The 26,504-nt window shown below is 48.7% G+C and overlaps 13 protein-coding genes across 13 annotated transcripts; 7 read left to right on the top strand and 6 right to left on the bottom strand.

Moving 5' to 3' along the window:
- Nucleotides 1-5,157: 5,157 nt before the first annotated feature.
- Nucleotides 5,158-6,578, bottom strand: K444DRAFT_633362 (kinase-like protein; the record flags this gene model as incomplete). The annotated part of the gene is made up of 2 exons (XM_024883599.1): nt 5,158-5,682; nt 5,808-6,578. 2 exons carry the CDS (start codon nt 6,576-6,578, stop codon nt 5,158-5,160), a joined length of 1,296 nt encoding a protein of 431 aa, XP_024732740.1.
- Nucleotides 6,579-7,581: 1,003 nt separating this feature from the next.
- Nucleotides 7,582-7,979, top strand: K444DRAFT_81300 (uncharacterized protein). The gene has a single exon (XM_024888735.1). It carries the CDS (start codon nt 7,639-7,641, stop codon nt 7,885-7,887), a length of 249 nt encoding a protein of 82 aa, XP_024732739.1. The 5' UTR covers nt 7,582-7,638; the 3' UTR covers nt 7,888-7,979.
- Nucleotides 7,980-8,342, top strand: K444DRAFT_81299 (uncharacterized protein). The gene has a single exon (XM_024888734.1). The coding sequence runs from the start codon at nt 8,072-8,074 to the stop codon at nt 8,297-8,299; it is 228 nt and encodes a 75-aa protein (XP_024732738.1). The 5' UTR covers nt 7,980-8,071; the 3' UTR covers nt 8,300-8,342.
- A 188-nt stretch (nt 8,343-8,530) lies between these two features.
- Nucleotides 8,531-8,944, top strand: K444DRAFT_616905 (uncharacterized protein). Its single transcript, XM_024881014.1, has one exon. It carries the CDS (start codon nt 8,776-8,778, stop codon nt 8,935-8,937), a length of 162 nt encoding a protein of 53 aa, XP_024732737.1. The 5' UTR covers nt 8,531-8,775; the 3' UTR covers nt 8,938-8,944.
- Nucleotides 8,945-8,976: 32 nt separating this feature from the next.
- On the bottom strand, nt 8,977-10,099 carry K444DRAFT_616904 (uncharacterized protein). The gene has a single exon (XM_024881013.1). It carries the CDS (start codon nt 9,856-9,858, stop codon nt 9,058-9,060), a length of 801 nt encoding a protein of 266 aa, XP_024732736.1. The 5' UTR covers nt 9,859-10,099; the 3' UTR covers nt 8,977-9,057.
- Nucleotides 10,100-10,363: 264 nt separating this feature from the next.
- K444DRAFT_616903 (uncharacterized protein) lies at nt 10,364-11,485 on the bottom strand. Its single transcript, XM_024881012.1, has 2 exons — nt 11,072-11,485; nt 10,364-10,926 (listed from the first exon to the last, which is right to left on the bottom strand). The coding sequence occupies exons 1-2, from the start codon at nt 11,332-11,334 to the stop codon at nt 10,572-10,574; spliced, it is 618 nt and encodes a 205-aa protein (XP_024732735.1). The 5' UTR covers nt 11,335-11,485; the 3' UTR covers nt 10,364-10,571.
- A 148-nt stretch (nt 11,486-11,633) lies between these two features.
- Nucleotides 11,634-14,042, top strand: K444DRAFT_616901 (uncharacterized protein). The gene is made up of 7 exons (XM_024881011.1): nt 11,634-11,941; nt 12,002-12,342; nt 12,391-12,510; nt 12,560-12,855; nt 12,905-12,928; nt 12,989-13,279; nt 13,329-14,042. The coding sequence occupies exons 1-7, from the start codon at nt 11,733-11,735 to the stop codon at nt 13,647-13,649; spliced, it is 1,602 nt and encodes a 533-aa protein (XP_024732734.1). The 5' UTR covers nt 11,634-11,732; the 3' UTR covers nt 13,650-14,042.
- Nucleotides 14,043-14,593: 551 nt separating this feature from the next.
- Nucleotides 14,594-14,953, top strand: K444DRAFT_616900 (uncharacterized protein). The gene has a single exon (XM_024881010.1). It carries the CDS (start codon nt 14,663-14,665, stop codon nt 14,870-14,872), a length of 210 nt encoding a protein of 69 aa, XP_024732733.1. The 5' UTR covers nt 14,594-14,662; the 3' UTR covers nt 14,873-14,953.
- Nucleotides 14,954-15,997: 1,044 nt separating this feature from the next.
- Nucleotides 15,998-17,128, bottom strand: K444DRAFT_666489 (putative 60S ribosomal protein L13; the record flags this gene model as incomplete). The annotated part of the gene is made up of 4 exons (XM_024887193.1): nt 15,998-16,723; nt 16,778-16,936; nt 16,994-17,040; nt 17,092-17,128. 4 exons carry the CDS (start codon nt 17,126-17,128, stop codon nt 16,319-16,321), a joined length of 648 nt encoding a protein of 215 aa, XP_024732732.1. The 3' UTR covers nt 15,998-16,318.
- Nucleotides 17,129-18,869: 1,741 nt separating this feature from the next.
- Nucleotides 18,870-19,373, top strand: K444DRAFT_537522 (dolichol-phosphate mannosyltransferase subunit 3; the record flags this gene model as incomplete). Its single annotated transcript, XM_024875471.1, has 3 exons — nt 18,870-18,917; nt 18,990-19,058; nt 19,212-19,373. 3 exons carry the CDS (start codon nt 18,870-18,872, stop codon nt 19,371-19,373), a joined length of 279 nt encoding a protein of 92 aa, XP_024732731.1.
- A 167-nt stretch (nt 19,374-19,540) lies between these two features.
- On the bottom strand, nt 19,541-20,275 carry K444DRAFT_595881 (uncharacterized protein; the record flags this gene model as incomplete). The annotated part of the gene is made up of 2 exons (XM_024878410.1): nt 19,541-19,728; nt 19,774-20,275. 2 exons carry the CDS (start codon nt 20,270-20,272, stop codon nt 19,541-19,543), a joined length of 687 nt encoding a protein of 228 aa, XP_024732730.1.
- A 354-nt stretch (nt 20,276-20,629) lies between these two features.
- Nucleotides 20,630-23,365, top strand: K444DRAFT_616897 (uncharacterized protein). The gene is made up of 2 exons (XM_024881009.1): nt 20,630-23,017; nt 23,078-23,365. Exons 1-2 carry the CDS (start codon nt 20,758-20,760, stop codon nt 23,200-23,202), a joined length of 2,385 nt encoding a protein of 794 aa, XP_024732729.1. The 5' UTR covers nt 20,630-20,757; the 3' UTR covers nt 23,203-23,365.
- Nucleotides 23,366-23,367: 2 nt separating this feature from the next.
- On the bottom strand, nt 23,368-26,298 carry K444DRAFT_666486 (uncharacterized protein). The gene is made up of 2 exons (XM_024887192.1): nt 25,727-26,298; nt 23,368-25,671 (listed from the first exon to the last, which is right to left on the bottom strand). Exons 1-2 carry the CDS (start codon nt 26,115-26,117, stop codon nt 23,804-23,806), a joined length of 2,259 nt encoding a protein of 752 aa, XP_024732728.1. The 5' UTR covers nt 26,118-26,298; the 3' UTR covers nt 23,368-23,803.
- Between the last annotated feature and the right edge of the window lie 206 nt (nt 26,299-26,504).

Here is a 26,504-nt window from a genome sequence, read left to right as displayed (position 1 = left end):
ATGATATAAGGGAACAAGCATAGCAAAAAGGCGTTTGGGGCATTCTTTAGCGTTCAAGACTTCTTCAATGAAACATTTTTCAACCCATGATCTCCAATTTCTAATGTTTTTCAATTCCACACATAATGAATCTAGTAAATTGCTGCGTTCTCAGATCTCAATATCTCCGATGACGCAAGTGCTCAGACCTATCTCGAATTCCCAAAGACCCGGGCCCATCGAAGTCAAAACAAGGATTGCCCCCCACTATCCTCCAGTATTCCAAGAACTCCACCGCTTTTTCAGCCAGGAAACTCCAAGGTACCCATCTCCTCGTTCCGGCCGAACTCCATAACGTGACACTAACTACCTAGGTAAGCTCACAGCCCAAACTACTGCTAGTTCTACTCCGTAGTTCTAAGTGGTGGAGCGAAAACCAAAGTTTGGCAGGGGTAACGTTGCAAGCCAAAGTGTACGCTAAGAATGAACGGTCGGAACTCTCTTATCTTCTCCAGAAGTGGTAAAGAACCTAAGATGGGAGATCCGATAAAAACCATAGCTGCATGATCAGTGAAACAGGATGTGTTCTTCCTCCCCCCGCGCAACGCCGCTGGTATTCGTACTTGCATGAACAGTTAGGCTTTCTTCTACCCCAAAATCCAAGTCCAGATCCGATCCAAATCCAAAGGTGCGCACCGCCCCTCTCGCTTACGGAGTTTGCCTTACTAAACATAGAATCGGTTTCGTTTGCTTTAGAGTAAGATAAGGTCTTACTAAGCACAGAAAAATATGCATATTCATCATAAATGAAACGGGGTAATTAACATAGGGCTTTGCTAATGCCACAGTGCAATGCCTAAAACCACAGTCGCTTAGGAGGAATGCACAGCCTCGCTGCGCCCGATTTCTTTGGTACTTAGCGATTGGCTGTGTTCCCAATCAAAATCGGAGTACCTTTACAAACACAATGCAGATATCTAATGTCAAGTTCCCATTAAAGTGTAAATCGATAATTATATTGAAGCTATTCGCACTACCCCACCTCCCTAGTAAATTGACGATATTATACATCCCATTCAAAAGAGAACTCAGGGTCATCCACTAAGGAATCGTCGTCGTCGTCGTCGTCCTTATCAGACAGCAAGTGAGACCAATCCACCTGCTTTCTTGTACTCCTTTGCGGACGAGCAGGAGCAGACGTAGGAGGGGGGACTAGGTTGATATCAACGTTCTGAATTACGTCGTTAGACGCTAATTCGTCGAGCGTTGTATCCTCCATATCCTTCTCTGCAATCGTGCTTTTTGACCGCATATATGCCCGCTCCCTGACTGTTCCAGGGACATAGGAATCACGCCTAGTACCTGCTCCCCTAGCCAAAGCAACTTGCGTAGTCGATAGCGTAAGAGGAGGTTTACCGGAGGCGATTTCGGCAAGGGAGACGTCCAAGAGCTCCTGAGCTTCAGGAAGTATATTGCAATCGACGTCGATAAACTCTTGAGTCTCATTTTCGTCATTATCTTCCGGAGCAGGGCGCTTTTGAAGTCGTGCAGGAGCAGTCGAGGAAGGGAACTCATAGGGGTCGATTTCGAAGGCAGAAGGGTGTCGACGAGTACTAGTCTTTCCATAACCCCTTTTATGCGATTGTCCTCCTCTCCTACGACTTCCTCTCCCTCTCCCTCTTCCACGAGCCGGAGGAGCTAGAACCGGTTTATCAACCACCACTAATATGGCCGTATTCTTCTTGCCAAGAGCACCTTTCGGGCGTCCTTTGCCTTTGACGACGTCTGGATTCAAAAGTGGAATCACTTGACGTCCAACTAGCGGTTTAATGCCATCTCCACGGTTATAATACCAATGTGGATTGATATCGGATAATATGACTATTCCACCGCCTTGTATACGCTCCCACAAGATATGCCAGTACGGAATACCCATATATCGAGGCGTACCACATTCGCAAGGCAAAGGAGGAGGTTCGATACCGATTCGTGACTTTTGAGTAACGATCTTATGCAGGGCAAAGGCGTGGACGAAGCCAATTACGGTAGCAAAGAGGGGTATCTGAATCGAGTATAGAGGACGTATACTCTCATTCGCAAGGTCGTCTTCCATCGTCTCGTATTGATTACGCCAGTATAACTGGAAACGGTCGAATACGCTCTTCATATCTCCAGTGCTCTTGCGTAAATAAGACTTTAGGATAGCGTGATTGCCTTCGATTCTCGACGTAGAGGTATTGCCAAAGTGACGAACTTGATTAGTGTACTGCTTAATCTGTAGATAGTGAAGTTAGCGTAATATTCCTCCTTTAGATATTCCTCTCTTTAAGAGCAGGAGACTTACTAACTTCTCCTTCCATATTAACCACGTATCCTCCAGATATTGAACAGGCTCCCAGGGGAAGTTCAGCAGTTTTAGCAGGTTCTTCTTATATTCCTCCGTGTTTCGACTGTTTAGCACCCCATGCCAAGCTGTGTAGAATGCCTCCCATTCCTCCTTAGTGTTAAAGTGCTTTTTATAGTTCTTAAGCACATTCATATTGACGTGCCAGCGGCAAAGGAAATGGTCGGATTGAGGGAATAATTCGTCGATTATAGTGATTAAAGCAAGCTCCCGATTAGTGATTAAATACGTAGGCTCTTGGATACTATAGAGCGCCTAGCAAAGTTAGCGTAATATTCCTCTTATAGATATTCCTCTCTTTAACTTACTATATAACCCCGCAGTTGCTCTAATGCCCACTTATAATCTTCCTCCTTCTCGCCGCTCAGAAAACACAAGGCGAACTGAGGAGTCTTATTATTACCTGTCACCCCGCAAATATTCAGGAGCGGCATATTGAATCGATTCGTCTTATAGGTGTAGTCGAGGAGTAAGTAATCGGGGTTGCTCTTCCAGAGCTTGATCGACGTCGGGTATATATAAAAGAGTCGAGTGACCTTGTTTGTAGCTTTATCGTAGTTGATCTTATTGTAATATCCAAGACGATCAAGCTCCTCCTTTAGCCACTGAATTGGCGTCAATCCTCCAAGAGATTCTAGCCGTATCTTCTGCCCATAGTTATATATATTCCGAGGCAAGCACTTAGCTCCCTTTGCCCGCAAAGCTGATATAATTGTCCGCGTAGATTCGCCGGCGTTGTAGGACCTTTTGATCTCGTCTTGGTGTTTTGTAACGTCTCGTCGTCGTAGCGCAGGATGAGCGGAAGAGTTAAGTGAAGGAGGATGATTGTGAGTAAGTTGGTTGACTATTAACTGCCACACGCCTTCCTTATTAATCTCAAGTCGAAGTTGAAAGGGACAATTGGTCTTTCTGCTCCCAGTACCCGCTAAAACCCCTCCTTCAGTTCGTAGCTTTCGTGGTTTAGCTATAGACTTAGTTCGATTGCGATATACTTCTCCACGGTCACACGCAAAATATGACCGGAAGGGCATGCCAATGTCGTCTTTCTCAGTACTCCGTATTACTACGCAATACCCAAGATCTCGGGCATGATCTTGACAATGCTCGAGGGCAGCTTTGATACTGGAGAAGCTCGTTTGGGGGGGTGCCGGACCGAAGATGGAGTGTTGATTCATAGTGGAGAGGTTGGGCAACTATAGACCGCGTAAGTAATAGGAATTGCAAAGGTAATGAGGGGAGTTTAGGATACTTACTTGTTGTGTTGATAGCCCAAGAATGTGCCTCCATTCTTGAATAAACGTTTACATTACTTATTAAGAATGAAGGCATTCCGATCTCAACAAGACTACCGCATTAACTATCATGAATCTCTACAATGGAGGGGGAAGTTAAGCAGCTAAACACTGTAAAAGCATTATGGGAATACGTAAAAGACTAGTACTTATTATCTTTATTATTGGAATATATCTTCATTACTAATTAAGGCATGCGGTACTTAATGAGGCGATAACGAGGTGATGATGCTATTCACATAAGAGTTAGTGATGGAGGTTTGCGCAATTAGGCTGCAGCCTCACCAAAAAAATAAACGCAGCCTCACACTCGCTTAAAAATCGTGCATTAGCGACTGTGGTTTTAGGCATTGCACTGTGGCATTAGCAAAGCCCTTAACATACAGCTCTGATAGATAGGTAATCTTATATAATTGCGGGGAAAGGATGGGTCAAAATGTCCCGTTCCGTTTCGTTTGAGAAGACTTACGAGTAACGAGGCGGGGTAAGGTGCATGGCAGTGATAGGATATAAGGTTCATTACTGGCACAGAGTATTTCTATTTGAGAAAAGAACGAGGAGAGATAGCTGATTTGCCGTTTAATCGATCGTGTCCAGTCTGTACTATAGGCATGATTAACCTTAAGACCGGTGTACGCCACACAAAGCACCATCGATCCTCTCCCCTCTACAAAGTAGAGGCAGTTTAATTTGTTAGCTAGTTAGTCCCGCCTAACTTGACTCTTCGTTGCGAGTGTCACAATTGGCAAATTCGGCTCATTTGCAAGTCACTTCGTGTCTTGTCCAATTCCAATGCCAAAAACCTCACCTCGTATGGGCAAAAAGGATCTTCATCCAAGATCATCGTCCAAAACAGAAGTAAACACGAAATTGGACGATGGCAGAAAGCTCTCTTTTGGATTCTTTAGCCCCCGAAACGACAGGACCAATGAGAGGATTGCTTCGCTGAGCAGAGAGACGAGAGTCGTGATTGGCCCTTTTACCACAGGGGTGGGTATGCGGATCAAGCACACTTCGACAATGCCTTTGAAACTCGTGCCTCCTCAGCCTCGCTGTTGGGCTCTCTGAGCCATTTTAATGATAAGGAGCTAGGTGGTGAGATCCTTCGTGGGGCTGGGTTTAGGAAGGCGGATTTGAGGATTCTGAGCTAAGATGAGAGGAAGTGTGGCGATATGAATGAGGATTCAATTTCAGACTTCAGAGAATGAAAGCTGCATTCCCACATTCTGGGTAAAAGTGAGGAATTATGAGAAAAGATGCTCGTAGAGTATTAAGTTTTTGATTTAGTATGTGCGCCAAAATATCGTCGTTGAAGACCTGCTGCCCAAATGCAAACCAACTTGCTCCAGCAGTCGAGGCGTTGAAGCAAATCGTACTAAGTGGCCAGAAATCTGATTTCATCTCTCATATCTCTTCGTTATGTGCATCCGCTGAAATGGAAAGTGTTTACTCCATAGATGGCACGATCCTTTCACTCTTCGCTCATGATTCCTGAGCCCATCGTTTCTCTCGAACTGTCATGCCCTTTCCTGACGCCGCCCGACTTCCGTCTTCTTCTGCTCGCCATCCCCAGTACTCACCCAGCCTGAGTTCCGCATAAGAAGCATAATCAAAATCGATCTGGGATATTTGGGCCTGAATTAAGGCCCAGATTCCCCAGTAGAATCCCGGGATCCCTCGAAAGACGTCGACTTCGGCGAACAGACGATGAGTCTCGGCTTCCTCCTCTGCTGCTGATTTGTCAATACCCAGATGCTTGAAATAGCTTCGTATGTATTCACGAATGAAATCTAGTCTTTGAGGTTGCGTTGGGAGGAGATGATGCTCGCAATCGAATCCACCCCATTCTGCAAAGTGGTTCGCAAGATCGAAGGCTGCAGGTGATGGTGTAGCGTATTCGTAGTCAATGAAGCTGACTTTCAGAGGTGCTTTGGGCGTTATCGTCTCACTTGACTGTGGCTGAACGATTACATTTCCACTAAGTAAGTCACAGTGTGCAAAGACAAGCTGGTGAAGTTAGCACAATTCGCTGAAAGAAATCCGTTGTGGCCAACAACAAGGATTGCATGAAGAGGTAACTTCTGTTCTGTGCAATCCTCAAATTCTTGTCAGCCATCTTAGGAAGCACTTACGCTATTATCACCGAGACCCGGCCTGTTGCTGAACTCCGCAACGAGACGGGTCAACTCTTTCTGCAAGGTTGCTTGTCGTGCCATCTCAGGTTCGGATCCAATTGGAAGGGCATAAATCCATTTCTGCATCACCGTCCAGACATTTGGGGCAGGTTTTTCTGGAGCCACAGTGTCAATAGCTGTTTGCAATGCCGGATCCTTCTTGCTTGGCGTCGGTGCTGATATTCCGAATTGCTCGCTGCCGTCTATCTCCACAGCCAGCGGCTCTCGATGAGTAGGCAGGCACGGAACCACAGCATGCCATTCAGCTAACCGGTTAGCAACCGCACGCCAGATCTCCTCTCTCCTAAGATCTGCTGGAGACGTGACGGCACCCTTTATGAACCGGTATAGCATGCCATTATGAAATCGAGCAAGTAGGGATGGTGCAAGGTTGTACCTTGTGAGTAACTCGTGGTTTTGCGTTTCCCGCTCTCGATCGATGATCAAATCCGTACCCTGTCCATAAGCTCGTAGAAGGACTGCCTCGTTGTCTATTTCTTCATCCGATAATCCAGGTGCCCTATTCACGACCTTCAATAAGGTGTTCGTGATCCCGTCGGTGAACCGAACAAACTCGACCTTGCCATTCTCCCATTCTGGTCGGAGGGTGAGGATAAGTCGAAGAGCAGATGTTTGTGATTCGGCTTGGTTGTAAGTGAGAGGTATGAATCGAATTCCGCTTGCGTCTTTTCTGGAGCCCGACAAGGGCTCGTTCTTGGGTGCTGCCATGCCGCGCGTTCTCTTGTTGGGAAATGTCGGTGAATAAGAGGGAATCTGTATATTCTGTCAGTGTATTTCGGTCAAAGGGATTGGGAGAATGTACTTCTTAAGTATCCGAGGCCGAAATTCCGCTCAAAGTTGAAATTCGATGATCCACGCACGAGCTTCGGGGCAAGCTTTAGATGAAAGTCGAAGAGAACAGGGGAAGCGACGACGTCATAAAAGACCCAATCCTGCAATTTGAGAGCTGAACCTCGAATTGAGTATTGTTGAGCTCGGAATAGTTTGCGAGAGTCGGCCTGGGGAATCGAAGAGGTTATGTAAAAAGATTCTGAGTCTTGAGGAGGCGTGGGGGGTTTTGAATGTTGAGGGTGGGCGATTGAATATCAATGCTTGAAAGTTTCCGCCACCGATTCGCGAGCTTGGCTTTCTGTTAGGCAATAGGTCGCGTGCCAATATTTCCCTGCAGAGGATTGGGGGTGCCGTCCAGTGAAGGGTGTGTGCGAGCTTGCAAAGGGCCGGAAGCACGGATTCAGGGTTGAGAAAAGACAAATACCAGGTCTCGTGCTCCTCGTGCTCATGCTCCTCGTGCTCATGCTCATGGATCGCGCCTCTTTTGGGCTAGCGTCAGGGGCGCGAGTGGGGATGTGGACGGCAGCTTCCATGGCACTCCCAGTGAAATGAATCACTCGTCGAAGTCAGGATGTGTGTATTTACATTTGTGCCGGCCAGAAGTTCAGGTTGGCCCAATCTCAACAGACACACTCAAACTTTCGTCCTGGGCCAAACAAAGAAGTGTGAAATCATTTCCATCCAAACGATTTGCCTGTGTCACGTGAGATCAAGCCACTTGTGGGGGCGCCCGAGTCCGATGCCGATCGCTTATTATCAGTTTCCCTTATCTCATCCATTCAACGTCCTCCGATAGATGTGTCAGCCGACTCGCCGCTCTCTAAGTCCAAGATGGTTACCCCATGGATACAAACGCGGCAAGTGCCTTCTAAGAGGGTTTCGATCTTGATCATGGTTCATTCCCTTCATTCCATTGTTCTGCTTCCAGCCAGATTCAATGCCTCAAGACGAGGAAGCGAGCGAGCATACCCATCTGCTGTCTCCAAGGGTCGCTGAGTTGTCAGGACGCAGAAGAAGTAGTCAGCGGCCCAACGAGCTGGACGAGGCTTTTCCCATTATATCTTCACATGTCTCTAAGGAAGAGCGAGAACTTGCTGGTACTGCTGTCGGGGAGAGGCTGCCTTACAACGATTACGCCACCATTGATTGGTTACATGATTTAGTTTGTCTAATTGGGCTCTGGTAATAACGTTCATGTTGGCAGCTGCTTCTGATCAAGGATTCATTTCGATATCGTGGAGCCCATATCCAAGAAAAGTATCAAGGACCGCGTGCTTGCTGGCTGAGATCAATGCCAACCTTCCTGCTGCAAGCCAAGACGAAGGGAAGACCACATAGGTGGTGATGAAGGGCCTTTGGTGAGCAAAGCCATGTATATGGCAGCTGGCAGTAGGATCCCGGAAATCAAGACCATATTATCTGGGTCCAGCATCCCACAGCTCTTGGACTTCAAGGTTCTCCTTGTCAAGGCTGCGGGAGCAACATTTGCAGTCACCACGGGCATGTGTTTGGGAAAAGGAGGCCCGTTTGTCCGACAGGTGCCGAGTATCTGGTGGCCAACTTATTTCCAAAACATCGAGTCTATTGGCGTAAAATGAGAGAGATGCTCAGTACAGCTTGTTATCAGGTCTAAGTGTTACGTTCGGAGTCCCGATCGGCGGTGTTTTGTTCGGCTACGAGGTAGTCAAATAACAACTTTAAGAGCAATGCACTGATTCATTTCATGGAATAAGTACTTATTTCCCCAGGAAAGGTCTCTGGTCTCTGGAGAGCCTTTCTTTGTTCTCTCACTGCAGCAGCAGTTCTGAAAGCTTTGAATCCTACTGGAACCGGAAAGTTTGTTCTCTCCGAAACCAATTACAGTCGATGCAGGCCAGTAGTGTAAAGTCTCGAAATTACTTCTAGCTACCAAGCTATCCCAGCTCAAAACTTGAGGGCTCATGGGTGCTGGTCTGTGCTGGTGGATGGTAATGCTATACTTTATGGCTACTTGACGCAAGGAGAACTCGATTTCGCTATCCATGAGGAGGGCCTGCTGAAAGATGACGAAGCAGTCGATTTACAGAAAGGAATCATGTCTAAGTTGGTAGACCGGACACCCTTGAAGATCTCTGCTAAAGCTCCGATGAAGTACGCTGTGGAGATGTTTGGAAAACTGGGACTGTGGCACTGGGAAGGTTGTGGGAGTCATTATCCAGAGCAATTGGTGCTGTATCTGGAGGGACTACATCATTGATGCGGCGATGCACGTTCAAATTGTATAATCTTTATGAATTCGACTTGATTCAGATATTATATTACCAAGCTAATAACATAACACCTATACACATCTCAAACCACCCCCCTTAATATCTGATCAGTACCAGAAGCAACAAGCCATCAAGAAGACACTAAAACCCAGCAGGCTGCCAACAATTTCCTTGCTCGCTCCATTATTGTTGGTAGTCGTGAAGGGCGAACTATTCGTAACCTCAGGATCCGTCGACGGCCTCCTAGCTGAGCCAGAAGAGCTCGTTTCAGCCGCTTGAACACTTGTCATGAGAGTCGTGGTGCTCGACGCTGAATCCGATGCCGTCCCAGAAGGAGACCGTCCTGTACCCTTGATTGAAATCGAGGTGACTGTCGATGGTTTGCCAGAAACAGTAGTCTTACTCCCCACCGTAATGGGATAGACCACATAAATCGTTTCCCCAGACAGAGTTTTCGTCACAATTTTCGTAGAAACCGACGATTCTATAACCGTCATCGAGACAGTCGTCGTTGCTTCACTCCCCCCAGTTGCAGACGCCCCTCCTACAGTAACAGTCGTAGTCTTCTGAGCATCAAGACTGCTCGCCTGATTCTCCACACTCAGAATCGTCGACTCGGGGATTGGCGCTCCGGCGATTTCGCAGACGATTTGTAAGGGGGTCAAGAGGAGGTCGTTGTCGAGGTCGCTCTTGCAACTGTCGCGCGTACAGGTTATAAGGTCGGGGAGAAAGTTACCGGCCGAGGCTCGACAGAGACAGGCTACATCTGTGACGGAGCAGTTGTCATCTTGGGATTGATTGATACAGTCTTGCATGCATTGTGGAAGGAATGAGACGAAGGAGGTGTGTGCCAGAGGGATTGTGAGTGCTGAGAGAAGCAGCAAGGCTTTGCCAGGAATTAAGAACATCTTGATTGTCGAAGCCAGGTTGGCGCGATCGGCTCCCAACTGGTAATTCGAAGGCTCCAGCTCTCTCAAAATGGCAGCTTGGGAAGATCGGTATCGAAGGAAGAAATGGCCGTTAACTCGTTGCCATCACCATCCCCAGATTCCTCCAAAAGTGCTGTGGCTGGTGAGAGCTGCGGGGAGAGTCACCACACAAAATATGCCTTTGTTACCCGGCTGTGGCGACCTAAGAAACCCATCCTCCATTTGAAAATACCATGCTAGACACGTCAAGGTAACTGTGCTTCCCTGTTTTGCCAGCATAGTTTGGTAGCGCGGGCCGTTCGCCTAAAGCCCTGATTCGTGGAAAGCGAGGAACTTGGCTGCGGTTTGTGTTGCACCGCCACACCCGGAAACCCTATCGGGTCTGATCAACAGAGGAACAGCGTCCAGACTCCTGCCGAGCAGACATCCATGTGACGAAGAACAGTAACGTGGGGAGAAGTGTCGTAACACTCATGTGTGGAGACAAAACGTTAGATATTTCGTTGTTGGTAAGACATAAATGATTCTCGTCACTTCTAAAGAACTGCTCTACTTCTAGTCTAACTTCGATCCTCTTTAGCGGAAACACAAGCATATCTCAAAAAGCAAAGTCGACTCTACTTGAGCATCCCGAGACGCCACAAAAACAATTACTTTAGCATCCTGGTACAACCAAAACAACTCTATGAAATCTACTCCACTGAAGCCTCACTCCTCTCGGACGTGGGCGAGTACTTGAGGAGTAATGCAATTCTAGGCCTGTCACGAAACCATGGCTCTTTGATAATGGTCTTAAACCCACACTTCTCGTACAAGCCTACGGCGGCGGGATTGTCATGTTCCACTGCAATACTGAAAACTGCGGTCTTCCCAGACTTTGCTGCTTCATCAATTCCGAATTGAACGGTCCTCGCGATGATTGCTGTGGCGATACCTTGACCGCGAGCTGAAGGTAAGGTGAACATACCAAGCCCACGCCAGTGTGATTGTTCACCTGCACTCGGATCACCACTAAGAATCGTCCAAGGATCCTTGGAGGGAGATGATCTATCATCAAGCCATTAGAGTGAAACCGCAAAGCTCAAGAGGATTGAAGAGAAAAATTTTCATGGCCAGGAAATGTGCTTTGAACCCGGTCCCACCTCCCGATTTGCACTTGACATCGAGAGAAGAAATGGTCAGAAAGACTCACTCCTCAGGAGTACATGGAAGTGGCCCGCCAAGAGAGATAGAACAGACGACCTGATCTGACCGGAGGGCTAAGAAGGTCGTGATCTGTGGATTTTTCAAACGGTTGAACCAGACATCGTCGGTGAACGCTATCTCGCGCGCAAAGGTCGATCCAAAAGCGTCCGGATCAGTCTTCAACGCGAGAAGTCGAAAGGCCTTGTGTCGCTCCAAATATAGTCGAATACCCTCGTCGTCACGAGGAATCTGAATGATCTCGAACGACATCGTTAGGGGGCGTATGGACAACCAAAAACGAAAGCACTGGTCTTAGAAAATCGCCGACACAAGACCGCAAGACGGAGGATATGGAACATGGGGGGAGCAAGAAATGGGAGGAGTTTGTACCATCTGAGAAGGTTCGCGTGACTCACTTGAGGAATATGGGGGATGAGGTTTGTGCGTGGCCTGCGCGATGTTGCAGCGCTTGAATCAGCCCGTGTGCAAGGTTTCTCGGCGCCGCTAAGCCCGCCATTGTAACTGGAAGAGCCCACGGCGCCCTGTCTTACAATCCTCGTAGCCGCAGCCTTGCTGCAGCACTGCGGGCGCTTGGAACATCATGAGAAACATAAAGCCACCAACATGTCCTCTGCTTTGCTCATTAATGATCATACATACTCCCCGCGATGACACAAGCCGCTCCCGACAAGTTCTTGGACTTTGACGATGCGGACGTGTACAAAGACACCCTGGAGCGCAATCTGCGCGACGCGACACGGAACTTCGTCATCGAGTTTGGCGCAGACGAGGCTCGAATCGCCTTCAATTATTCTACTGAAGGCGTGTCGGATTTACTGAAGACAAAGCCTTCCTCGAAGCTACCTGTGAGATGGATGTGAGCAGATTCTTCTCGTTTCGAGGCTTGAAATCGTGTCCTAACTCGCTCTTTCTACAGAAACATTTGGGGGCCTCATCGACAGCCTGAGCTCGTCGACGTACTTGGAACCCATTACAAGTTTTCCCTGAGACTGCAAGCCATAATCCGATCCCCTCCACCGAAAGACCAAGCTCCTTCTACAGACAAAGATAAACATGTCAGTCGCTTCAGCAGGCGAAAACCCTGGCAGAAGAATGATCCCGAGATTGCCTTGACAAGCTTGGAATCTTCCGCCAGTTCCTCCACTGCACCTCCACTTATACGAAGTAACACCACACGAGGTATTAGTAACGATGTCGATCATTATACACTGGCAGACCAGATGCAGAATTATCATGCTCTTGATGTTGGGCGACACTGTAAGGGATCCAGGGACCCAGAACCGGGCAAATGCTAAATCCATGAAGATGTTTGTATAGGCGCCAACTGGATGCACGAGCTACCCACAAAGATAGACGAGCGTGTAGATATCGTGGAAGAAGGAAAGCAAAAGCGGTTGTACTCCTGGCTTTTCCTTTGTGATGACCGTGCGTTTCTCCACACCCCTGGGTGTAACCTTCTCTGATTCCTGAACAGATACTGTGATATCTTTCCATGAGTATCCCGGCCAAGTCAAAGATCCGACTCATCTCAAAGCCATGCGGAGCAACACCTTGAGTGTCTTGAGACAACTTTCGAATGTTGGCCTTGACAAGACGGATCCGCTCTCTGTACAGTCAGTTCGATACGCATTGAAATCTGACGTTGGTGTCCTCCCTTCTCAGACTACACCCGATATCGAGGGCTCGAGTTTGCTCCTCTATTACTTATTTGACGATTGGCGTGCCGTGTACTCTACGGTTGGGAAATTCCACGATAGACTGAATACTTTGGTATCAAAATCTTACCCCTTACTTTTCGACCCATACTAACCTATCTTAGCAAAATGCCATCTTCGACGAATTGGTGAGATGGATTCCCCCCCCCCCCCCCCCCCCGCCCCCCAACTTGTTCTGATTTCAATAGTCTCGGAAATCCCATAAAACTCCAAATGTCGAGATCATCCCCAAGCTCCACGTCCTCGGTCGTCAAGTCAGACAAATGCAGCACGTGTACAAGGGGTACAAGAATCTTTGCAACCGAGTCATTGACCCCAAGGCAACAACGATACAGGGAAGCGAAAAACCCAATGCCAGCATCGTTTATATCTCTCAGTCAGCCAGTCAGCGATTTGAACGTCTAGGTGATCGAATCGATATCCTGATTCTGAGCGAGATGGAAGAGTACACCGCCGAAAAGGAGTCCCTGATATCTACAGTTTTTACCCTCACCCTTATATGATTACAAACGCTGACTTCGTAACCAGTATTTCAACATCAACGCCCAAAAGGATTCCGAAGCCGCAGCTCGCCTGACTCGAGCCGCGACGCTCCTGGCAAAGCTCAGCGTGCTCTTCCTCCCAGTCAGCTTCCTGACCAGCTATTTCTCAACGCAGATCACTGATCTCCAACCGACATTTACGTCAAAGAATTACTGGCATGCCTTCGCCGTCATCATGAGTGGATCTTTCTTGGCTTTATTCTTTTTCAGTAGGCTATTGATGTATGTCACGGAAACTTTGGATACGTGGACGAAGCAGCTTGGTAAGTATTTCACGGATATGTTTAAAAGGAAAAAGGCAGACTGAAAATGTGGCGTGGCGTTTATTGTCATATCTGGATGGTGGTATATATGCATTGATTTCTCGATATTGGATAGGCGATTTAAATGTACCAAGGAATGGATAGTCGATTGTAGAATATAATTATTGAAACTCGGGCTCAGCGGTCGACATTCGATAGGTCAGTCGAGTCCCAGCTCACGTTTCATGGACTTGAAAGACTCAGAAAGTGTGGAAGATTCACTGTAGTTCAGCTGCAATTATCTTTAGCGTCTCCTAGTGCTTTTGAATTTTTGAGGTGGTTTTTTGGTATCTTGCTTCTTGATATCTTGCTCTGGAGTATCTATCCAGAAACCATTAGTAGACTGGTGTCTGTACCACCAAGTAGCTGATGAATGACCTAGCTTGAAGTTTGTGAATGTCCAAAAAGAATTGTTAGAACATTCTCCCAAAAGATTGCTGGTACATTCAGCACAATCACTCAAAATTGATGGAGTTTGAAAACCAAGAGAGAGAAATCATTTCCCAGAAGGGAGCCCCAAGAGGCTGACCTAAAACTCCCTTCACCTATCCCTTCACCTTACCCCTCGAAAATGCACCAAAACCTTACTTATCCGGGAGACGCCCAAGAACCCCCTGGAAATGCGTCTCTTCTGCGGGATCATGCCAAAAAACTCCCTTTCCAGAGGGCATAGGACTTGGGAAAGAGGTCGGCACCGAGAAGAAAAACAAGAGCATTCAGAGCCCTTAGGAAAGAGGTCACCACGAGAAAATGCACCAACGCCTATCCCCTAAAACGCAGAAGACCTTCTCATCCCGCAAAAGGCCGTTTTGCTCCTGCCATGCAATTTCAGTAACAAAAAAATTGATCATGGTTTGGGAAACAAGTCACCCCATCCGCACCCATCGCAAGAGCTGTTATAGCCTTCAGCACCGCACATTGGACATGGTTTGAGGGTTGTGGGTAGCTTCGGTGGCTTCGTTGATGGTTTGGTTGGTGGGTTGGAGGGAGGCTTGGGGGCTGAGGGGCGCCAGAAACTATGGAGGAGGATGAGAGGACTCGGTGGCTTCCGGAGTCTTTTTTTGTTTTTTGTTTTGGGATAGTTGGTGGAGGACTGGTTCGGTGTTCTGGGCTTGTGGGAGGTCCTAAGGGAACTCGAGGCTTTGGTAGGAGGTTGAGAGAGCGGCTGCTGGAAGTGTCTAAAACCGAAGATCGGGTTCTCTTTGTATTCGGTGACTGGGATCTATGAAATAGGATGATTTTTTGTTTGTTGTTTGTGTTGGCTGGTTTGTGGAGAAGGTTTAGGTTCTTGTTGGCATTAAATAATGGGGGACTCCGCCGGACTTGATTCGAATCATGATCTTATATCATCGATTCGCTACTGCAAAATATTTATCGAAGCGAGATATTTCGAGCACGGGCAACGGAGCAAGCATGACGTACGATGAGCTCACTGGGTCACAGAGAAGAAGATTTAGATTCAATTGATTACAGCAAGAGACACAACATATTAAGGATACGGAGATGGTAGAGCAACGAGTATCAGATTGCTAAAGTAGAAGGGTAGTATAGCCTACATGAAAGGTCCCCTGGGTGAACCAACAGTGCTTCCTCTGCCTGATATGTGCTCAGCAAGAGGAGACGGTGCCATAACTGCACTGTGTGCAGGTGCCGTTGAAGTCCTCAGCACCGCAAATTGGACAGCTGTCCATCTCTGGGGGTATTCTGAGTTCAGGATGAGAGTGTTGTGCCGGTGACCTTGTGATGCCGTGCGTGTTGTACTTGAGAAATATCGATTTGTTTGATTTGACTTGAGCTTTATTTGGGAAAGTCCAGAAGAAGAGTTGGGCGGATCGACGCAAGTTGAAGTAGAAGTATAAGATGAGTGGGCATGGTGCTGGAACCAAAAGGCGGGATGGGACTGTCCAACAGTCTACAGACTTCAAAGCCTAATGATTCAGTAGCAAGCAACGCTTGTCTGACTTTAAAGACCACTGGGTGGTGAAAGCTGTTAGAAATTGCTCGAAACAGATCGTCCCGGGAGAAAAGCATGGGAGTTCTGAAGTGGGAGGGAATATCTCTTAACACATACATGCCTGTATTGTAGCCGCACGAGCTGCAATGGCCGATGAAGCCCTCAGCACTGCATCTTGGGCATTTATCAGCGTCTTGAGGCTTGGGTGGCGTCAGATCGGAGGCTTCTTGATGCATGTTGAGGGTTGTTGGATATTGAGGGCTTTTGGGGTGTTTGATTTTTGCTGCTCGATGAGATACGGTTGTGTTTATCAAAGGAAGATGAATGTCTTCGGAGGAAGAACCGAGAATTTGTAGTCTGACGGAAACTGACTGATGCGACTGGCAATAAATTTCAAGAAGCGAATCGAATCAAATTTAAATAAAGGTCGGGGTTCTAGGAAATGGGAAGACCGGATGCTATTCAAGATGAGTAATATCAGCGATTTCAAACTGACATCTGTGAAATCATAATCTGAATCAACAGTGATGACCTCGTCATTACTACCGGTAATACATTCACACCACACTTGCCACTTGATACAAGAGCATCCGGTTGATTTGCAAGTCATTTTGCATTCATGAAAGTACACCTAAGCAATCCTTGAAAGTTGCCATTGTGACCTCCAGCCATACCTCGCAGCCAACGTAGAAACAAAGACCCCGGAGCAACCCATGCAATTTATTTCTTAGCAGCAGCTGCCTCATCGGCCTTCTCCTTCGCCCGCTTCTCACGCTTGCCAAGGTTTCTTGCCTCACTTCTGAGATCCCTCAACTTTCTGTAGGCACCACCCTCAATTGGCTCAGGCATATCACTCTTCTTGATCTCCGAGATACCAGCCTCAGCGCGGACGATAGGCAGACCAAGCTTGACGCGCGTGACAACATTCTTCACGGCCGAGACATCCTCCTTGGAAGCATCGCCCTTCTTGTGTTGACCCAACTTGCGGGGGAAGAGGATCAAACGAGTGTGGTATTCCTTTAGACGGGCGACGTTGACGGCGAGAGATTCGGTGGAGAGGTTTTGGCGGCGGGGGTCAACAGAGATACCGATGGTGGGTGCGAGCTTGCGGGGGATACCAGCTTCCTATGTATCATCAGAATCCTATTCTAAGCAGATTCTACCTCCCAGAAAATCTACCTTCAACTCAGTCAAGGTGAAACCACGTCCAGCTCGTACACGGCGGTTGTACTTGATTGTTGGGCATCGGACAACAGGTCTCAGCTTGTCAACAGGTCGAGGAGCGACTGCTGCAGCCTTCGAGAGACGAGCATTGCGGCGTCTGAGCTTTCGACCGGGCTAGAAATTGCATGTTAGGCCCTGCTGTTCCTCTTGTGCTCCTTTTGTGTAATTTACCTGGTCGAAGTGAACTCGGACTCGTCGTTGCCAATCCTTTCGGAAATCTAATGACCATCAGCATTGATTTACACAGTCGAAGGGAGAAGGAGACTGACGGTTATGGGGGATCTGCTGGTTATGCTTGATCGCCATTTTGCCGTGGTGCGATCAAGAAGTCGTTGGGCGTTGTGGTCGAGATGGAAATTCGCGACTTCGCTTGGGAGGTTTTCTTCTTTGGAAGAAAGGATTGTGCGTCACGTGAAGATTACGTGAAGTTAAAGACCACCAGCAACTTCTCCCTTTCTAAACTCCAAGTCGCAACGACAAATTCTTTTTACAGATTACAGCACTTAGTATCTCGAATATCTTCGAGTGCTTCACATAGTCATAGTTTATATTGGTAGAATTCCGTGTATGGTTATCCTCACCAAAGTTGGAACCTTTTCCGGCCCGCCTCGCTTTAGAATCCCCTCTCTGATGATTCTCGAAGGACTTGAACAATGAAAATTTGGACTATTGGGGAAAATTCTAATTACGTCTTGAATGTGATGGCTAGGTAGAAGTCGATAGGCTGTTCCCTGCAACCAATATTTTAATTGCTAAAGCTAATGTCGGCTTTGATATTCGACAACAGTTCGTCGTTATTTGGCGTGCAATATCAGGAATGTTGAGTGCCTGATAAGTCTCCCTTCCGGGGTATAGAAACCAAGGAACTGTCTACTCCAAGAAAAGGAAGAGGAACACCTTCGTCGACAAAGTCGGCGATGAGACTTGGGCGTCCTCAGCCTCAAGGCGAGGATATGATCACGAGACTTGAAGCAAACAAAGAGCAAACATGTTTGCTCGGTTTGCTCGCAAAGCTAAGCGAGGACCGCAGAATTTCTATATAAGCAGAAGTTCTCCCCCCAATAAATCTTTTCTTCTTCATACTTACGCAAGTCTCCCTACCCCACCCTTCTTGTTCCACCACACTAACAGTACTATAGCTTGTTGACGTTGAGCCGCTCACGAATGGCCTCAATGGCGATACGAGACCTCCATTGCACAGCGGGGCGTCGAGAATCGTTCAGTATCCTTCGGGGTCCTGATCGGCGGAATTTTTGATTGCATCCACGGGCTTGCCTGTACTCACTTTTCATTGTGATCCATCGCCTTGAGCGGTGGCATGAAGAAGAGGTTTGAATCGAGCACTGTCGATGTACTGCTCGAGCTCTAATCCTGACGGTCTGTGAGGTCCTGGAAACGAGACCCAGTGGCCGAATGCCCTGGTGTGCATGGAGCCTGATCGATTCTGCAAGATTCAGACTCGAGAAAGTCGTGTCTCTAATGGGTCACATTCACGGTCAGTATCTCTTCCTACTCGAACGCGCTTCACAGTCAAATATGGCGCCCTCGAGTCTCGTTCTTTTGCCTGGCGTGGCATAGCCGCGACCTTGTTCAGGATTGATTCCCGATGGTGATGCGACGTCTGCCGCAGCAAAAGAAACCATGTACATCTGAACAGGAAATTTGGAATAGCCACGGTATTCTATCTTCTCTCAAAGAGAATTAGGCAGGGACAGAAAGAGGTATGAAGAATCGGCTCAACGTGGTGGCAACTTTCTCGCTGGGAAACTGTTGTGAACTGCACCACAAAAGGAAGCTGCAAGTAAACCTTAGTATCTGCTCAGTCCTACATTGTGATCTGAAGCCCAACTTAATAGCCCTCTAACCTCGTTTTTCTTGTCAAAAACTCCAAATGTCACGTGACGCAACGCGACTTCTAAAATCGATTCGCGATTTCTGTCCTCAGCATCAAGCAAAGCTCCCTACGAACCACACTCCTTCCACCAAACGCCAACGCAAAGCTCTCTCAAACCTGTCACAACTAGAAGCTTATTGCTCAACCACAAATATGACACGAGCTCAACAAACCATCTCAATTGGACTTTTGGTCACCTCTGTACGCTTTTCTTCAAGCTAGACAACTACAAATACTGTCCTACACAATGACACAAACTAACAGAAATCACAGCTCTATCTTGCTCTTTATCTGGAACTCATCCCACTTCCAAGTCTTATTTCAAACGACATAATACCAGTCGTACGTTATGCCTCCCAAAAATTACAGCTTCTATCCTGCCCAAGGGGAAACGCCTCGTCCAGTCCCTCCCAACTCTCCAGTATCCCGCTGTTCTTGTACCGCACAACTTTCTCTCTATGCCTTCTTTTAATTCGAATGCTGATTTCTCCTCAGCTGCCATTCTGGGCCCTCGTATCCTTCGGTGCCTACCTGCTCTTCAAACTCGGATACGGCGTTTTCACGTTCAACGATGTACCAAAGGCACATGCAGAACTTATGAAGGAGATTGATCTGGCACGGGCAGACTTGAGGACAAAGGGTGTGGATGTTGACTAGGTATTGGGACTTCTACTGGGGAAACTATGCATTGACACTGGAGTTCAGAGGAGAACCTCTAATCTTGCTGCTGGCTCTATGAGACCCGGATGTGTTACTTGAAACCTAGGCGAAAATGCCATGAAGACCGACTCGTTTCATGTGTCTCCTAGTATGTGGTATATCGTCTACCCTATTGTTCCCTCCCTGGCATGCTTCTCTTTCAACCGCTTCTCTTGCTTCATAAACTCCCTTATTCCCACAGGAATACCTTTGAATAAATCTTCACTCGTAAAATCTGTCTCCAATCCCGTCCCCCAATTCGTCTCGCTCCCACCTCCATCATCATCCACGCTGATCAAAGTATGCGAAGCTCCTTTCTCTCCTTCCCCTAACATCAGCCCCGTCCCACTCAATCCACTCTTCTTCCTCCTCTTCTTGCCCTGCTCGTATCCTTTCTCTTTTCTCAAGGCGCGGTCAGCCTCCTTCCTAGCAGCCGCCCACTCTTCTAGCTCATCTCCATATCGATCCCAGACACAATTCACGCAGCCACTCATACAACAATTGTCCGGTTCGTCGGGTCGTGGAGGAACCCATACGCCTGCCACTAGCACTGACTTCTTCTGGATTTCAGAGCGTCGTTCTAAAGGTGAAGAGAGGCGTGAGGAGAAGAGAATCTTAGGCTCTTCCAGAGCATCAGAGCGGGTGGTAGAGATTGCAGGTGTCAAGGAGGGAATTGCTGTCGTAGGTGGTTTGCTAGTGATTGTTGGAGTAGAGGATTGGAGGATAGAGACATAGTAATCTCCGATCGGCTTTGCTTGTTGCGTGGAAGGTTTGCTGTTGCAGGAGGCGTATCGGAGGTGGCGTAGAAGAGGGCTTTTCAAGCGCTGTGACGTGCGGAGAACAAATTTCGTCTCCATTTGTCCTCTGAGGGCATCTCTCGAGTGAGATTCGAAAGCGAATACTATCGTGAAATCATTGAGTCTTATAGTGGTTCAAAATGCGGTTTGTTCGTAGTTCTGCAGAATATTTTCAAAAGCTCTAGACCGCGGAACGTCATAGGCGTTGTTTATAAGCAAGGAATAGATCTCGTGACCAAAACGGATACTTCAAAAACTATCTTAGGTAAAGCATTTACCATTAAACTTCATCAAATCAGCTCGTAGCATTTAATTGCTGCGAAAAATCGGCGTTGAAGGCTTCCGTGCATCTCTGGCTGATAGCGGGCGGCTCTTCGCGAGGTTTGTCCCTCACAAGTCGCGTCCTCGAAACCACCTACGCGCATGCACTTCACATCTTCAACCCCTCCAGCTCTCGCAACGAATTAACAATCTCGACCTCGCGACCTGACGTGTAATATCTCCAGCGGAATATGGAACGGCGATAGGAGGACTTGAATTATTCAATGGCAGACTCTCCCGCCAAACGGCGCAAGACGTCGCCGACAACATCGCTCCCCGTTGACGCGCCCGCAACACCCAGCCGTATTCCAGTACCTCGACAAGATGGAGCGAAGACAATGCCTGGCAGACCGTCTTTTGCATCTCCGACGAAGGCGAGTCTGGCGAAACACCATCCGCAATTGTTAAATCGACCTTCGTCCTCAGGATCTGGATCTGGCAGACTAGAAAGTCGAGGCAAGGACCTGCAGGATGTTTCTTCAAAAGCGTTGGGAGAGATACAGTCCTCTACAGAAGGCCCGTCTGTGATTACTGGAGAAGAGAGGGAGCGATTTCAGTCGAATGGGTCCTCTACACAAGAGAATGAGCTGTTGGTGGAGAAGGAAACAGAGACTCAGCGGGCCACCACGCCGAGTGCTCGAAGTACTAGATCTGTCGGAGGAGGACTATCTACTAAGCCAAGGAGATCGTCGCGCTCACCTGTGAAGCAGCCAGCAAAAGCGCCAGTTGAGGGCTCAAGTGGGGATACTGCACAAGAGCGTCACGAGAAAATCAACCCGTTTCAGAAGAAAGGTTTAAGGAGGTCACCCATAAGCTCCCAGGCTGACGCTCCAGTACAAGATAATTTTGATCCATTTCGGAAAACAGGCCTGAGGAGATCTCCCGTGGCACCAGAGCCTGCTGTCAACATTGAGGAAATGGTAATCCAAACCGAAGGACTGGTAGACGTGTCTACAACGCCAACCGGGCCATTGCCTAATCAAACTGGAATCGCTGAGATTTTGGAAAGGTCTCCGAGGCCACAGTCAGCAGAGTTGGCCGCGGAGGTAGATCTACGTCCACAACCTCATGCTCCGGAGACCTCGAGCACAGTCCCAGTGGTAGAGGAGGCAGTCATAACTCCAGACCATTTTCCTCCACGCCCACGCACGCAGACTGCTGAGGTCGATCGGTTCAATCGACGTGAAGAGCCAGAACTACCTCCAACACCTACCCAGCTAGGTATACCGGATCCAGTTGTCACGACGCCTCCGACTGGAATTCATGATACCCCAAGCAAGCGAGCTAGGAGGAGTAAAGCCCTAGGAGAAAAGCTGAAATCGTCGCCCCTCAAACCTCGAGACCCGCCGCCTGAAGAGCCAGCGAAAGAGCCAGTAAAAGAGGTTGCTTCAGCGGTCCCTCCACCGAAGCCCGAGTCAGAGAAAGCTCCAAAACGTCGGAAATCTGCCAGATTCTTGATACCAGGAGATCCACATGCCTCTAAGAAAAAGGCTCGAGATGATCTGTTCAAAGAACTCCAGCAACTACAGGCAGACGTCGCTCTGGCCAACGCAGAAAATGAGCGGCTTCGTCAACGGTCCGAGTCCAAGAAAACGGGGCCGGGACAACCTGCGAAATCAGACGAATTGGCTGCTATGCTACTACGTGCCACCGCCCCAGAAGCACCTCCAAAACCAAAGCCAACTAGTATCTTCAAGTCGATTGGCTCATTCCTACCATTCCAACCACGGAGGAGAAAGCAAGTTCAATTACCAGTCACAGAGAAACCTATCCCTTCTCATCTACCAATCCCTCTCGACGATCCTCTCCCATACCTTCAAGCCTTTAGTCCTCTAACATTTACATCGACCCTCGCAATTCTGCCCTCGGAGCCCACCTCATCGGACTCTTCAACTCAAGAGTTAGAGCCACCAATACGGCAAAGGCATGTGATTCATGCCTCCCACCCATCAGGGCTCTTCGCAACCAGATTTTCTATGACAGTAGATACCTCAAATCTTTCTATCACGAGCCTCGACATCCTCAGACTCGACATGAATGCCGAGACAGAGCTAGGCACCTTCATAAGAGACAGAGCAAGGAGGGATGGACCGCTAGGTAAAGACGTCACAACGATCTGTTGGGCCATGGGAAGATGGACCGAAGTCTCCATCCAGCGAGCGCGATTCTGGTGCGCTGTTGAGAGCGAATTTGGAACGGCGCAAGCTAGGACGAAATCCCTCTCGAGGCAGCGAAAGAAGAAGCGGAAGAGACACGGCTCTGTAGTTGAGGATGAAGAAGAGGTCAACGCCGAAGGAGACGAGGCAGAGGAGTCCTCGGTGCAACAGAAGTGGACCAGGAAGCAGCTTCTGCCTCAAATAGGACGCACGAGTATGGGACTGGCTAATGAAGAGGTGGAGCTGAGATTCGAATGGAGGATTCGATTCGATTGGACGGGGGAGGTGGATAGTCATATTGCTGCCATTGCCAGGTTGCCGAGGAACTGTAAGTCTCTTTCACTCACTTGGGTACAAAATGAGGTTGGAAACTAATGCAAAAGCACAGGGCAAGCGGCAGACGGAAGGGAAAGTCTGGCGAAGGTGCCGGAGATGTTTACTAAGCTTGTGAAGGAAAAGGGGCCACTGGGTGCTGTAAGGACTACGATAGGACTTTTGATGCCGGCATCGTAAACGGAGTAATGATATGCGAATGAAATATTTAACCGTTTGATCCTTCCAACCTCGGATTGTCGTACTTGTTGATATTTGGCCGCTCAAGAATGGTCCAAATGGTACGAGACCTACTTCATTTAGAGTTCCTGCCGTCTTCTTTGAAATTGGATTTGGATTCATCAACCCCAACTCTATCTTGCTTCCAATCTCAAGATTAGGGAGGATTAAAATTTGTCCCTTCACAAGTCATTCGAGTCACTAGGCAGAAAAACTACGGTCTAGGAAACTCCGCATTTTGGGCACAACTCCCTAGGTATTTGCTGCGGTCATTACAAGGACTAAGCCACTATCCCATGCGCTTTTATGTAAAGGATTTTTTCCCCATCCATCTCCAGCAAAATCTGGATCAGATTGTATGCAAATGTTTGCACTCAATATTGTAAGCCAGAAGAAAAAGTCACTCCTGATCTGTCTGCATATCCGCCCTTGTATGCAAAGACGCAGCGTTGACCCTCGAAAATAATCATGATGAGGGCTCCTATGCAACGCCGAATGCACCAGTAATCAATCAAATACAAGAAGATCTCCGTCGTTCAGCATATGTTTCCATCCAATGAATTTAGGAGTCGGGAACGGTGAAATCAACCCAAGTTCGAGTCAAGGTGGGAGTTGTCTCGTTGCCACCAAGAGCTTCGACACTCTCTTGCCATCCAACAGAATCCCACTCCTTAGCATTTCCATTACGCTCAGCATTGGAAACATACGTAGCCGCATGGACCTTGAGTCTACGTTTCTCACGCTCCTGGATGACGGTGTGCATGACATCTTGTCGAAGAACTGTTGTTGCCCAACCTTGAACATTGCCCAGACGTGGTGACTCCAGAACATACTTCAACAGATGGAACGGGAGGTTGAGCAATACTTTGGAAAGGGTGACCGTGACCGAGTTTGCTGAGGTTGATCGGACGCTCTCTTCGGTGGGGTGGTCGCCAAACTTGATCATGCTGAGACGGGGGTTCGGAACAGATGGGCGAAGGTCTTGAACGGCCGGGAGTCTACGGTTCCGTGTCGGCTCCCCAGCGGAAAAATCGAGCTTAAAACCTGCTGGGAAGTTGGTGATGACCCAGTTCAAGGCGCTGGAAATGAGTATGTTGACGTCTGGACCATAGGTGCTTGGGGATCGTGATATGTCGGGTTGGGCTGCCAAGGTCCACTGGGAATCAAGGCCACCGTCGAGAGAGAAGTCGAGTGCCTTTTCAAGCGTGGCCCAGTTGACAAAGTGGCTAGCATTCTCAATACCACGATGGACGACCGGTGGGATTTGAAGGATGTGACCAGCTGCAGCGTAACCAAGAGCAAGATCGAACCGATCAGTTGGGGTACCTGGCATTGGACCTGTGAATTGCGCAGTCGCCGCCATCGCAGCTGCACCCAAGTCCAGGAGAGGGCCAGCATAGAGTCTTTGCACCGCCATCCAGAACCCATCTGAGCGTAAGTAACGATCATCGGACTCGATGAGCAGAGTTCGAACTGTCAGACCATCGCTATTGCTGTCTCGAGCTTGAGCTGTCATAAGGGCCTTGAGTGCTGGGCTCCGCGCAAACATCAAGTTGTGGCCGGGAATGCGAACAGGAGGTGCACGGTCATCTGAGTAACGAAGCTCAAGCGTGTAGTCTGCGAAGGTCGGGTCAGCAAACTGAGATTGGACGTAACCAACGAGGCCGTCGAAGTGATCCATCTGTTGGTGAGTTGGGTGGCGGACTGGTCCAGGGAAGTTGTTCGCATCGGTGACGACCTGCTGAGACGCGGTACGAGTCTTTGGGCGTGGCTGTTGGTATAGGCGAACCTCGTCAATATGACCATTGCTACCATTGACGACTGCAGTAGGATACTGGCTGTAGAAGGCAGGGCCGTTCTCCTGTTCATTCGGCGCAGATGATTGCGACCCATGGAAGCTTTGCGGGGTAGAAGGGTCGTAGCTGGGTGCGCCAGAGTAAATATCAGGAGGTCCGAAGGAGGCCATTTGACGGCGAGCAAAGTTATCGTTACCACTCTGATTTATGAAGCCATCTGGACGTGGATAATAGCCTGGAGGCGGCGGTGGACCCATGGGAGAGAAGCCATTGGGCATGTTCTGAGCGTTCGCACCATTGGACTGATGAGGGCCATGACGAGCAGCTCCATGCTGAGGCGCTTGTTGGTATGGGTACGGCGGGACGTTGCCAGCAGATGGGGGAGGTGCAGGAGAGGAATTGTTCGAGTCGGGATGTCCACCAAACATGACGCTTCCAGCGGTGGGATGGGTGTGATGCATCGGAGGCTGGCCGTTGAACGGCTGCGGCGGAGGGTACTTGGCAGAATCAGGACCCATGCCGTTGAACTGGCCATGGTGCGAAGGGACGAAGGGTGGAGGCATCTGGTAAGTCGATCTCGAGGCTGAGGATTGGGTTTCAGAGGGAACCGATCTCGGCGTCTCTTGAGGTTCTTCTTTCTCCGAGTTAGCACAACGAATTGTAAGGAAGAGTGAATTCCGTTTGCTTACCTGTGGTCGTGTCTTGGGCAGAAATCTCGGTGTCCCCAACGTCGGATTGTTGTGAAGATTCCTCTAAAGCCGGTGTAGCGGAGGTAGCAGGCGTCATTGGAGAAGCCGATTCGTTGCTTTCCTCTGGTCTCTCAGCTGAGTAGCCTTTTGAAGAGCCGTTGGCTATGGCTGGGGTGATGTGCGCGGTCGTCGAGGCGGGAGAAGAGGGTGTAGGTGTTTCCACAACCGTGGGAGCAGCAGCTTCTCCTTCCCTTGCCTTGGCACGAGCCGCCTCTTGCTGCTGGCGCTTCTGAATGTATGGCAGTGGAATGGCTGGCACGACGGTCCTGGGTACAGCAGGCCGCGGGCGGTTCTGCTGAAGAGCCTTCGCGGAATTGCTTGAGGGAGCCATGTTGAAGTGAAGGTGACCACGGCCAGCTTCGAAGGGCGGCGTTACGGTATACGAGTGACGTCCCCAAGATTAACATTGACCGAGCATCTGGTCATGTAGCATCTGGGGAGTCGTTCGTCCCTGACAAAGGAGGCGGAATGGCCGTGTCGTGAACGAAATGTTGGAGGTAGCTGTCTGCGCTGCCTATGATAGACACCCCGCCTCGCAAAATCTAGAAATATCGTTTCGCTTAGGTTTGCGCCACAAGAGGCGCGTTGCCTCTTTTGGATCGTCCTCCTTTCCTCCGTTTGTAATACACAGGCCGCTCCTCAATGGATGCTATTTGGTTATCTGGGTGGGAATTTTTCTCTTGAATCGAGAATTGCATCCTATCTACGTAGGTTTGCG

Source organism: Hyaloscypha bicolor (assembly GCF_002865645.1).
Source record: "Hyaloscypha bicolor E unplaced genomic scaffold K444scaffold_124, whole genome shotgun sequence".
Taxonomy (NCBI): Eukaryota; Fungi; Ascomycota; class Leotiomycetes; order Helotiales; family Hyaloscyphaceae; genus Hyaloscypha; species Hyaloscypha bicolor.
The sequence above is the reverse complement of the archived record's forward strand: the minus strand, read 5'-3'. Positions and strand labels throughout refer to the sequence as shown.

Excerpts from the sequence above, each read along its gene's own strand:
- K444DRAFT_81300 (XM_024888735.1), top strand. The coding sequence starts at position 7,639 with ATGCCTCAAGACGAGGAAGCGAGCGAGCATACCCATCTGCTGTCTCCA.
- K444DRAFT_81299 (XM_024888734.1), top strand. The coding sequence starts at position 8,072 with ATGTATATGGCAGCTGGCAGTAGGATCCCGGAAATCAAGACCATATTA.
- K444DRAFT_616905 (XM_024881014.1), top strand. The coding sequence starts at position 8,776 with ATGTCTAAGTTGGTAGACCGGACACCCTTGAAGATCTCTGCTAAAGCT.
- K444DRAFT_616904 (XM_024881013.1), bottom strand. The coding sequence starts at position 9,858 with ATGTTCTTAATTCCTGGCAAAGCCTTGCTGCTTCTCTCAGCACTCACA.
- K444DRAFT_616903 (XM_024881012.1), bottom strand. The coding sequence starts at position 11,334 with ATGTCGTTCGAGATCATTCAGATTCCTCGTGACGACGAGGGTATTCGA. Across the intron at positions 10,927-11,071 it reads CTTCCATGTACTCCTGAGGA|ATCATCTCCCTCCAAGGATC; the intron begins GTGAGTCTTTCT and ends GCTTGATGATAG.
- K444DRAFT_616901 (XM_024881011.1), top strand. The coding sequence starts at position 11,733 with ATGACACAAGCCGCTCCCGACAAGTTCTTGGACTTTGACGATGCGGAC. Across the intron at positions 11,942-12,001 it reads AAGCTACCTGTGAGATGGAT|AAACATTTGGGGGCCTCATC; the intron begins GTGAGCAGATTC and ends CTCTTTCTACAG. Across the intron at positions 12,343-12,390 it reads TCTTGATGTTGGGCGACACT|ATGTTTGTATAGGCGCCAAC; the intron begins GTAAGGGATCCA and ends AAATCCATGAAG.
- K444DRAFT_616900 (XM_024881010.1), top strand. The coding sequence starts at position 14,663 with ATGGAGGAGGATGAGAGGACTCGGTGGCTTCCGGAGTCTTTTTTTGTT.
- K444DRAFT_616897 (XM_024881009.1), top strand. The coding sequence starts at position 20,758 with ATGGCAGACTCTCCCGCCAAACGGCGCAAGACGTCGCCGACAACATCG. Across the intron at positions 23,018-23,077 it reads TGCCAGGTTGCCGAGGAACT|GGCAAGCGGCAGACGGAAGG; the intron begins GTAAGTCTCTTT and ends GCAAAAGCACAG.
- K444DRAFT_666486 (XM_024887192.1), bottom strand. The coding sequence starts at position 26,117 with ATGGCTCCCTCAAGCAATTCCGCGAAGGCTCTTCAGCAGAACCGCCCG. Across the intron at positions 25,672-25,726 it reads TGCCCAAGACACGACCACAG|AAGAACCTCAAGAGACGCCG; the intron begins GTAAGCAAACGG and ends ACTCGGAGAAAG.